The sequence below is a fragment of the Hypomesus nipponensis genome, chromosome 2, assembly GCF_054491055.1.
Source record: "Hypomesus nipponensis isolate SF chromosome 2, ASM5449105v1, whole genome shotgun sequence".
Lineage (NCBI taxonomy): Eukaryota > Metazoa > Chordata > Actinopteri > Osmeriformes > Osmeridae > Hypomesus > Hypomesus nipponensis.
In genome coordinates this window covers 5,096,889-5,109,130 of record NC_140362.1, presented here as the reverse complement: position 1 = coordinate 5,109,130, position 12,242 = coordinate 5,096,889, and the positions used below count along the sequence as shown (strand labels likewise).

The following is a 12,242-nucleotide window of genomic DNA, read 5'->3' as shown; positions in this document are numbered from 1 at the left end:
ATGAAGGAAAAAAAAGATTTTTGTATATGTGAGTGGGCCTATGTGTTGAGGGGTGTGGTGGGGGGGAAAGGGGTGTTAAAAGGGACTCTGCCACTGCTGGTGATGGTAGGACTGGGGGGGGGGGGGGGGGCTGGGGGGGCGGGTGGGTGGGGGGCTGGGGTGGGGGGCTGGGGTTGGTCGGGCGCCCTACTGCTGCATCTTGCGGATGATATCGGCGGACACGGGCGGGTGGAAGTTGATGGTGTGGTGGCGGAGCCCCTGAGACGTCTTGTAGCTCTTCCCGCAGCGGCACCTGAAGGGTTTGCGCACGCGGATCTGCGTTCTGTGGCCGTTCTTGGCGTGGTACTTGATCCCGTTCACGTTCTGCACAGGTGAGAGGGGGGGGGAGGAGGAGGAGGGAACACGGGACAGGACACTTTCAGGACACTGGTGCTCCCAACGCCATCAACCTGACCACCTCGTTCGTCCTTCTCTGGAAGCGTCCGCGACGTTTCCAGAGAACTGCTTCACTGTGTGCCATCAATATGTCACTTCAATATGTGTGCCATCAACCGTAACCCTGAAATTCACATCAGCTGAACCGTTTTCTCAAGCTGCACCTAACTTACCCTGACCACACACCCCAGATGTAAACGGAAACATCTAGTAAAACACAGGCAATCATTGAAGTGGACTGTATGTGTCGCGTTAAAGGATGTTGACATGTAGTCGCATTCAACCAACTAACTACACCCTGCTCCCAGACATCGGTCTCATCCGGGTTCTACCCCACATCTAGGTTCCTTTCTAGTTTCGACATGGAGGCGTGGCGCGGGTCGTTATCGAAACCTTTGCAACGGCATAGAGCGATGTAGCATCGACAGGAAGAGCTCGCAGGTGGCTTCTACCTTGTATCGCTTCTTGCAGCCGGGCACGGGGCAGGCGAAGGGCTTCTCCTCCCCTCCGTCCATGCACATGGAGCTGAGGATGGACTCGGAGCTGATGGCGCTCTCCGTGGTCCACGACTCGTCGCTGTCCGAGTCCTCGTAGTCCACCTCCTCCTCGTCGTACTCACTGCCTGGATGGGGCCAAGCGCGGACGCACGCACGCACGCACGCACACGCACACGCACACACACACACACACACACACACACACACACACACAGAGATTAGAACCAGAGCCTTGTGTGTGCTTACACTTCCTCAATCCTCTTAGAAACTCTTCTTGATCAGACAGATATCCCCAGGTCTGGCACGGGCCCCTGCTATACTCTCTGGGGCTGTGCAGAGAGAGGCAGAGCCTCGGAACCCGTTCATCCACATGTGTTCTGAAGCAGAGTTCCCACATTCTGCATTTCCCTTGTTACTAAACCCACAATTGATGATCGCCCAAAACACGCTCGTTTGTGGGAAAGAATTCAGCCCATTTCAACAGGTCTTAAGGTTAATACACTCCATGTAAATGCTGTGTCAGCTATCAGTGTAGTAACCAGGTTTAGCTTCACAACCACAAGATCCAAACAAACAAGAAAAAGGCAATTAACAAAAATGCTGAATATTCTTAAACCGTCTGAGAACATGGGAAAACAACAAGCATCAACCAGGAAGTCGTTCTGCGTGAAATAACCACTGTGATACTGGCCGACCGGATGCAGCTTCTCTGCATTCCCAGTGGATAAACTACCCAGTCGTGAGAGCAGGCTCAACGGCGACCACGCAAGGAGTGCGTGCTGTTCCCATGGTCATGCTAGCGGTGAAGGGCTGTTACCATGGTAACACAAGCGTCAAAGGGCTGTTACTATAGTTTTCGCAGGACTTGTGCTGCCACACTGAGGCAGCGTGGGGGGGAGGCAGGTGGGCCATAGTTGTCATAGTTACCCGTGGGCGTGCTACTGCGGAAGGAGGAGGAGGAGGGGGTGATGGGCGGGGTGACGGGGGGCGTGAGGTTGCCGCTGCTGTGGCGTGGAGGCGTGGACACGTTGTTCTGGGACAGACTGCCCCCTGTCAGGGACAGGGACAGCTTGGGCTGGACCTTCTTCTTCAGGCTCTCGTGTTCCCGACGCGCCGCGTCCGTCATGAACCTGTCAGGACGAGGAACACTCACGCTGTTCAGGACCAAGGTCTGACCTGGACCGGTGGTGGAAAGCACATGTTCTGTTGCCGTCATTCACTGAAGCCGTTCCCATTTTCAACGGTAAATGCGGGACCTGAACTTTACGATGGACAGTAAAGTCTTGGGGTGAATGTATGTCATAAAAATGAAATGTTCACACAGACATTGTTAAAGCAAAAGTGGAATTAACAGATTAAGCAGAAACCACATCAAGACGTGTTTGTAGACCCTGGGAGATTCTCCTTCTCTGGTTCCTGCTGCAGGCCTGCTGCCCACCATTCACACACCATATCAAAGACAGCGCCAGTTAAACTGCAATGTCATCTAACTCTATTTCTGTAGGACCCAGGGCCTTATAAAATCCAATTACCATATGCTAACCTAATTAATATGGAGTAATACACCAGATGAGACTGGCTACCGAAGCAAATTTGCTCATGGAACAAAGTGGTAATCAAATCCATAAGGAGAGCATGATACTGTACAGTAACTTTGCAGCACACTACATTGAGACAGACATTCCCAGGGCCAGGTATTATGGGATGTGTTGTGAGGGTTGGGAAAGCTCGTCCTCACTTGTTGATGTAGCTGAGAGCAACATAGGTGGGCTGCTGCTGCTCCTGCTTCTCCAGAAGACGAGGGTCTGTGTCTGAGGAGGAAGAGAGGGGGAGGGAGAGAGGGGGAGAGAGAGGGAGAGAGAGAGGGGAGGAGAGAAGGAGAGAGAGAGGGGAGGAGAGAGGGAGAGAGAGAGGGGGAGAGAGGGAGAGAGAGGGAGAGAGAGAGGGGAGGAGAGAAGGAGAGAGAGAGGGGAGGAGAGAGGGAGAGAGAGAGGGGGGAGAGAGGGAGAGGGAGACAGCAGTCAAATTACACCACACCAAGACGGACACACAAAACAGAGGGCCATGGCATTGCTACTGTAACGCCTGTTATGACAGTCCAAGGGTCCCTGTTGAACATTGGGACACTGTAGCCCTTTGGATCGTAGCAGGTCTACTAGGAATACGACATGATGTCATTAACTGTCTAGACGGCAGTTGGTCCTGAGCTGGAGATTCTCCACAAACCACCTCATATCCAGTCTCTTTCGAGTCTGGGCATGAACTTTTTCATAAAACATCTCTCCAACTCGAAGGCAATGGGTCTTGCCTTCAAACTGCGTAACGAGGCAACGCGTGGTGCCGTGTTTCTCTCTGAAGCTCCCTCGTTCCGTTTTTAAATGGCCCTCGGTGCAGCCACCCTACTGGCAGCGTGGAGACCACACTCGACACACACACACTGCATTTTCCCATGCTGGGCTCCAGACGTTTGGCTCGCTCTGCAGCCCGACAATGGCTAAGATCCACACCCTGAGGTGAACCAGGCCTCACTTCAAAAAGCCTGCCCACTGCCATGCATGTGGGAGCAGGGAGACGCTCCATAAAACCCCCCTCTGCCTCTGCCACTCACCAGCTGTGCCGGGTGTCTCGGGCCGGGATGCAAAGACAGTGCTGCCCCCCTGTGGCTAAGATAATCTCTGCCAGCTGTGGCCTACCAGGGAGGAACACTAGCAGAAACAATTCTGGTACATTCAATAATCCCCTGTCCATGCATTGCTACAGTATATTATGAACACGTCGTAATATGAGGATACAAACAAACCAATGATATTCAGACACATGCAGGCAAAATGATCCTTAATGGGTGCATGCAGGCAAAATGATCCTTAATGGGTGCATGCAGGCAAAATGATCCTTAATGGGTGCATGCAGGCAAAATGATCATTCTTAACAACAGTGTCGAGGGCTTGTATTCTGTGATGTACATTTACATTTAGTCATTTAGCAGACGCTCTTATCCAGAGCGTTACGGATTACAGTAAGTACAGGGACATTCCCCCCGAGGCAAGTAGGGTGAAGTGCCTTGCCCAAGGACGGCAACCTTCCGATTACCAGCCCGATTCCCTAACCGCTGAGCCATCTGACTCCGACTCTGATGTAATGTAGAGGAGGCTGACAACAGAGTGAGGACAAAAATAAACAGTTGCCTCAGGGTCAGAATGACTTATTCATGGAGCCTATGGCAAGAGCACTTTGAATCACATCACCGACGTGCTCGTCCTAGATTCACACGAGATGTGACCTTGTAACCTCTCTCAAACTTGAACTCTTTTCAGTGAACGCTCTCTATGGGTTGGGCTCATGCTGAGGCCATGCTGCTTCCTTCCCATCTTAGCATCTGATCCAAAGCTTTCTGTGTTCCCAGAGTTGGAGAGAGGACGGAAATGTCAGCGTGGAGGCGCGCGCGTGTGTGTGTGTGCCGTGTTTGTGTGGCGTGGAATGGTATCAAGCGCTGGTCCAAATCCTGCCGTCATCTCTCCATGCCGCTCTCATGCATAACACACACTCTCCCACACTCACACAATGAAGCCCCACCGAGATAATGGTTTGCAGATGCACCCCTCCATAAGGAGAATACAAAAGAAGCGCTCCCCTCCTCATCGCACCTCTAATGAATCCTCCCCCTGCTATGGGACTCCTGAGCACCTTCGCCTCAGCCACACTCTTTGGAGGACATGAAAAGTCCACATTTCTCCCCAGCTGAGGCGATGGTGGATCTAACGCGGGGCTTTGGCCAGCGCCCGGAGCCGTAAGACTTTAACACCTCGTGATTAAACGAAAACACGGGCTCTACCACTCCGCTGTTTGTTTACGGCACCATGGAGACCCCGGGCCAAACTACGAGCCACGGAAACCCCACCGGCAGGCGGATCGGCTGGGGGGAGGGAGGGAGGGGAGGGAGGGCCAGGGATTCTGCTGAGGGGTGGTGGTGGGGGTTGCTCTGCGCTCGCTCTGACAGGTATGGTACCTCTGTAGCCAGGTGGGCTTCTCCCATGGCTCCACTGCTGACCAAGTGTTTCATTAGCCGTGATTTACCGTGTGTGAAGGAGGACCGCACACACACACACACACCCACACACACACACACAGTTCCTCCTCTCTCGCCCATTCACAAGCACAAAGACATAAAGGCACGCACATTAATAACCATATTAATTCGGCTGCCAAAACTTGGAGGTGCTGCTGAGAGTTCTGTGAGGGGATTGATTGTGTGTATGGGAGAGAGGGGAAATCCTCCCTAAGATCACTAATGAGCATAAAGGAGCGGCAGCGTGACGGGGGGGGGGGGGGGACTGGGAAGGCTGCTCACCGACCGCTCAATTAGCTCCGGATCAATCTGTTCCCACACACTGTAAATCACACACACCTCAGGTGGGGGCCAGGGATCAGGGAGGCCGGCAGGAGCCAAACCTCCAATCCCTCAGAGCCTCAAGCACTCTGCTGGGGCCACCGGCACAGACCCACAAGCCCTCCCCACCTCCCCCGTTAGGACCAGGGTCTGGGCCCCCTGGAGAGGAGAACGGGGGTCCCTCTGAGCGATCCACACAGGTGGTCCACTGCGGTGGTCTTTGGACCGCCGAGAAGCTCCTGGGAGATATTAGTATGTTTGTTCTCTGCATCTGATGCGGAGATGCTGCGATCGACAGACTCCACCCTGAGCTTCAGGATGGGAAGGAGTGTGGGGGTTTGTGTGGGTCTCGTTTTAATAAACCTGTGAGGAGCCTGCCAGTGTGTCGGCTCTCAGATAGCTCATCGTCGCCGTGGAAGCTCACTGTCCCCCGTGTCATAATGAAACAGACATGATGTCAACCACACTGTCTGTATGGGGCCCAGCACCCAGGGACAGGAAACAGGGGATGGACTACGCACTCCAAACCTTCCTGAGGCAAGAAGGGGGGGGAGGGGGGGGGGGGGGAAGTGACGCCTGCTACCCCTTCATTACTCCCTCCTTCCCCCAGACACGGTCACACCTCCCCGCTTCCTCTCCCCTGTTCACCCCCTTCCCAGCCACCCCCTCACCCTCACGCTGTGGGGTGGCGCAGAGTGGCAAGCATCATGGTGACATGTTTATGGCGGGGCCGAGCTGCAGGGAACGTTTCCTGGGATGGTGGCACAGTGAATGGATTAAGGCAGGACTTCCACCGAGGAAATTAAACTTGAGTCCAGGAAGCAACAACAGCAGCGGCAGACTTGTGGCCTGTCTGCGTGCTACTGTGGCTCCTGCTTCGACCTGCCTGTTCCTCCCCTGGTTCTCAAGGCTGGATGGACCCGTTATGAATCCAGATACATTAAACAGACACAGGCTCATACTAAAACACCACACAAACACAGACCCACACGCACGCACACAGAGCATAGGCCCCAAACCGAACCAGACACCCTGGTTGTGAAGCATGCAACATCAACACAGCCTGCCCGGTTGTCTCATAAAGGCTGCTGTGTTGAGCGGCTTCTCTCCTCCCCACACTGGAGCCCAGGAGCAGGGGCGGGGCCAGGGGAACTGGTGTCGGGGATGGGGAAATGTAATTAGGTCCACCAGGTGCACAGAACGGGGCGCCAGTTACTGCTTCCCAAATTTATGACTTCCGCTCACATTTCGGGGGTGCATTCCAAAAGCTCCTAAATGAGCCCCCTGTGTGGAGCAGCTACACTGAGCCATTGTTAGAGGGAACCAACCGGCCTGGACACTAAAGACCATCATTATCCCAGCCCAGGGACACGTAGACCTGCATACAGTCATACACCATGGCCATGGGGACTCTCTATGGCTTAACACTGGTCGTGAACCTACTGGAGGAGAAACTCTGTCCTACACACAACACAACACACTAACCAGTGGCCGAGTGTGTTGGCATGGGGGTCTTAAATCGATATCCCTTCATGATTTCCGGTCCCTTTCCAAGTCTGATTTACACCTGTTCTTAAAAAGCCCAGTGAGATTTAGATAAGCAATATGGAATCGCATTAGTAATACAGGATGGGGCCTAATCTATTTTTTGAACAAAAAGGCCTACATTTAATATACAAATTATTTGGAAAGACATGATTTGGTCTTAACCTAAGATGTATGTGTCTGCTATCAATCTCAATATGAAGACATGAGCTAATGTTTCCCAGGACAAGGTTTAAGAGAATGCACAAAACCAACCCTAACCCTGTTCACTCTCAAACTTGTCTAAACAACTGCAGATCTAATGGTTCTAGTCTGCATTACGATCAAAAGACAGGTTTCCTCTTACCACAACTCTCTAAAGACAACAATCCAGCGCCACCTACTGGTCTGAAGCCCACAGAGCAGGCTGGAGGGGGGATATGGGGACAAGAATGCAGAGCTTGTTTTCCGGGCCTCTAATTATAAAGGAGAACGTGTTCTAAGCAGCAGGCCACCAGATGAGGAGGAAGAGAGGCCAAATCAAGCGCACTCTCTGTAATTATGCTTCACAGGCGCTTGGCAGAACGCGCCAGATTTCGCACTTCTGCAAGCGGGCACAGGCCAGCAGAGCAGGGACACGAGAGGTGGGGGCAACACTGTTTTTCCACTCGGGGTGCACTAATTGGCTCGTTATTCCCCAATAAGTCATTGGGAGTGTTCCTCCTTGGGCTAACACCTCGGACACACGTTCAGCTCTCACTCTGAGGGAAGAAGAGGATATTAAATCGAGGAAGTCATGCAACCAGAAAAGAATAAGGGAGACAGCTGGGCCCAGTTGACATCAACACCAGCTTGAAATTGTTGACTGCAGAGAGCGTGTGTGCAACACAGTTGGATGGATCGACCTTAATGGATCTACTGTGTACTCCTCACATACTTTTGAGAGCCACTGAAGTGTCGCAGTTGTTTTCACAGTAAGGGTGACAGGAGTTATATTCTACTTCACTGAACATTTAACTGTCTGACCTCCATCGCGTATGTTAGCTGCACAGGGTATTGGCCGACAGTGTTCCAGGATTTTTTTCTCAACCTGTAAGGTGAGGTCATATTTATTCATATTCCAGCACTAATCCCATGGAATTTACATGAACAAAATCTCCCTTAGTGACGAACAAACAACGTAAATATTCTCGGGATCCTCACAACTCGGATTCATTCTCACCTTGTCTGCAGTGGGATTACATGGTACCTGTTCAGTGGCAGGTGTACTTGGTACAAAATCCTTACATCCAGACCAGCCCGACAACATCCTAGGGTAGGCTACAGCTCCCTCTGTTGGTCACATCAATGCGACCCCCAGCTCCCTCTGTTCCACTCCCCTGACTGGACACACATCACCCACACAGACAGACAGAGATACACAGTGGAACTCTCCCTGGACCATGGACAAAGGCATGTCTCTACGACGTTTGTCCATGAAACAAGGCCCTGCTTGTGCAGCATAAGCAATGAAGAAGTAACAAAACACTGTTACTAGCAGGGTTGCAGTAGCTCAGGCTTTGAGTGTGTTTGTACAGTGGTATACAAGCGTGATTCTAGAGGTTAAAGGTGAGGAACTCCAATGGCTCTGGATTTAGAGTTGATGGGAGAGAAGAGGAAACCATGACAACTGACCCTTACTCCCAGTCTGGGTCTACAGTAACAGGGACAGCATTGTAGGCAGGCAAACCCCTTTATATTCAATTACCTCCGGATCCCCCCTCTCTCCCTTTCCCTCTACAAGTACATTCAAGATGATTAGGTCAGGGCTTGTTCAGGCCTACCTTAAGAGAAGCACTTGAATAGGCTACTCCTGCATTCCAGATGCACTCTATCCCTGCACTCCCACATCCAGCGCCTGACCCCCCATGCTCTGAAAGAGCGGCACGTGCTTCTGCAGAACGACTTAACTAGCCGAGTGGTGGGATTGGGTGGAGGTAGACGCGGGGGGGGGGGGGTCGGGGGAGGGGGTACCATCAGCTGCAGCTCTCAGAGCAGGTGGAGTACTCATTACCCAACCCCTCTGCAGGCAGCTGTTTAACAGCACGTACGAATACCACAACCAAAACACGGCGGTGTGGAAGTCAAGCCTTGCGTGAGAAAAGCACCACCGCACAAAACCAACGTCCAATTCCAAAACAATAAGTGAGCTGTTGCCATGCAATACAACACCGATCATCGACTCAAAGAGTTTAGCCACGGCACCACCAAAGCAGGCCTACGCATCCCCATGGTAACAACAAGGGTGACTTATCAGTTTGCTAAGCATGCACCAATCACGATTCATGATCCCCGCATTCCAGCCAATGACAGGGTTTTATCTGGACTTAGCTGCCACACAAGCTCCCCAGGGGCGTAGCTGATTGAAGCTCAGGGTTCACACAAGGGACATGATTGATTCCTGGTGGGTTGGGGCCCGAGGTCTGGTCTATATGTTGCAGAGATACGACTATACAAAGACAAGACCACCATTCCTACAGGAATGGTCATGTTTTCACGGAAGTCACTCATCTGGGCCTAACCTGATTTCTTATTCTGCACACAAAATGTTGTGGGGCTCCCCAGGCAGCCTCTAGCCCTATGGGGCACAGGACACCTCAAACCAATAGGGGAACTTGAGAAGGTTATTTGACCTTATCATGCCCCTCTCTGCGGTGATAGCATTGTCAACCCTGCTGTGCAAGAAGGAGGTTTTTTTTGTGACCCATATCCAGATGTATAAATATTCAATTCAAGACGCAAGGTGATCCACATTCACATGCAGGCCTGGTGTATCGGGCTCTGCAGAAGGCTGATAACGACTATTAGTTTGAATCAGGTGTGTTGGAGCAAGGATCCAACACACCTAACAAACAGGACAGGGGGCCCTGAGGACCAGGGCTGAAGACCACTGATCTATTCTCTGCAACGGTGGGGGTGAGAAACGCCACATGAATTCACAAGGAAATGTTCTGAAAGAAATCTTTCTTTTTTAATATGAAAGCTATATCTTTTGATAATATTTTACACACAGTGTTACTGCTAAACACAATTACCCGGATTCAGATACCATGCACTTTACTGTTCCTTAGAATAGCAGTTTTGGTCTGGAGTCAAATGGTTTCCCCTTCAAATGAAGACAATTTTGACCAAAAAAAAACAGTGGGTCACATAATAAATATGTGATGAATATTACATGGAGCATATACAGTTTTATACAAGTATTATACTATACCTATAATAGGAGTCATTAATAAATTCCATGGGTTATGATGCATCTGATTCTAATAGTCTCAGAACCGCATTCAACAGGGGGGAGTGGTTTAACATTTGTCAGAGCTTCCAAATGCATAATCCTCAACAACTCGTTGATGTATTAATGTTAAGTAACGTAAAACTAGTATCTTCTATCACCTCACAACTCAAATTTTGTTTACAAAGTCGAGTTTTCCGCCTATATTGTGTTCCGCTACTCAGCAAGCGCTCACAGCGTAGCTTCCACGGGCCTAGCGCAGAATTGAAGTCAATGGTTTGAGCGAGCATAAGCTCGAGACAGCTACGTGCGTAAAAGACTAAATGCATTAGTACTTGTGCCTAAATCACTATATGCATATATGTAACTTGCAAATATAGAAAATATGTACTTTTTGAAGATTCACTCGTAACTAAACCGAATAAACAGGCAGAGGTCCCATCGATACCACACCTAGCAACAGCGCTGTCCAGGACGCAGGAAGTAGCTGGTAGACGGCTAACCTAGCCACTTTACCCTGGTTCGTGCTAACCCCAGCCATTGCGTATATGTGCGGCACTGATTGTTTCTGTTCGACGGTGCTTACCAATGTGGTTATCCTCAATGTGTACGATAAGTTCGGATAGGGATTCAAAGTGAAGTCCGCAGCCCCCGAAACTGCAAATATTGGAGAAGAAGGAGGCAGCGGCGATGCCTGTCATGGTCTCTGCTGCATTGAATATGCGGGAGCGGCGGCGAAGAGAGAAGCCAGTTCAGACGGCAGGCAGGCAGACAGCGGCGGCAGCAGCTGGAACCGCACACTCTGCGAGGCAGGACGGAGGAGAGGAGGGACCAAGTATTTGCGCAACTGTAATCATCCGTATTACCTGTTGAACTTAAAGTAGACAGCAGTGTGCATTCTGACAAAAACGTCATATGCTGACAGACTTGCAGTAACAAGGGAGAATGAACAGAAGCCTGGATGTTTACGTGATATTTATCACCATGTTTATCTTGATTCTCGATTAATTAATTGGAAAATAATTACGCATTTTCCCCATAAAGTAAGCCTATACAAGTTATTTTTGTTGGTGACTTTGTTTAACTCACTCAATTGTATCAATGAGTGAATGATTTGTGGAAATTAGTTTTTTCATTTAGTTCCGTCCATTCAGTATTGCCTATAGCCACAGTGTGGCACTGTATGCCCAAAAAACGAGAGAAGGGAAACCACCGTTCAGTGAGACAAATCTTCACCTGTTCGTCCCGATATAGATTTTTTTTGTGTGTTTTTTTGTTTTTTACTAAATAGTTATTATTGTAAAGAACATCTATAACTACTGTCATGAATAAATCAGTTAATAACTATGCCAACTGACATAGTCTAACTGATTTGAAGGATTAAATATCTTAAAATGTATCTAAACACAAGTGTACCCTTTTCTAATTCATAAAACAGTCAAAGTATAACTCTGTATTGCATTCATAACGTTGTCAAAATTAGGTATTATATTTTCTGTTCTTCCCCAAATATATAAATTTCCACCAATCCCCGTTATATTGAGAAGGGGAGAGGGGAAAAGGCAAATTATCCATGACTGTTGGCATTAGTATAGGTGTTCTTTGGTTCTATGCCTGCTGGTGTGTGAGATGTCTGACTCCTCCATAGGCCCAGCCCAGTGTCAGATCAGGCAACCCAGCGCTGGTAAACTTTATTTTTCCAGGGGTAGGCCTACTGGGGAGCGGTGTGGCGTATAACTGAGAAAGCATGACATCACACTGAACCCCTGTTTGAGAGAGTCCAGGGCTTTCATTTGAAAGGCCGCCGCTGGCTATCCGTAGCTATTTATTGATGGCTGTTTCTTGATGAGCAAAGCTGCTACTAATCACTACTCTTCAATTCATAATAGCTCATAAAACCAGATGAGGTCATAGATGTATGTGTGATTTTCAGAACTTCAGATTTAGTGGCCCTCTCGAGCAACCTGTGCACAGTGCAGAGAATTACATTTCAAAGACTTCCATGTCATTTACTGAATCATAGTCCCTTAGTGGACATCGCCCAACTAATCTATCTACCGTAGTCAAGCAAACCAACATGCCTGGTCTGGACAGAGCCTTCTGATGAAAAGAACCTCCCTTCCAACCT

General features: G+C 50.0%; 1 protein-coding gene across 1 annotated transcript; it reads right to left on the bottom strand.

Moving 5' to 3' along the window:
- Nucleotides 1-158: 158 nt before the first annotated feature.
- Nucleotides 159-10,931, bottom strand: jazf1b (JAZF zinc finger 1b). Its single transcript, XM_084669222.1, has 5 exons — nt 10,701-10,931; nt 2,671-2,743; nt 1,860-2,062; nt 888-1,057; nt 159-363 (listed from the first exon to the last, which is right to left on the bottom strand). Exons 1-5 carry the CDS (start codon nt 10,813-10,815, stop codon nt 187-189), a joined length of 738 nt encoding a protein of 245 aa, XP_084525348.1. The 5' UTR covers nt 10,816-10,931; the 3' UTR covers nt 159-186.
- Nucleotides 10,932-12,242: the final 1,311 nt, after the last annotated feature.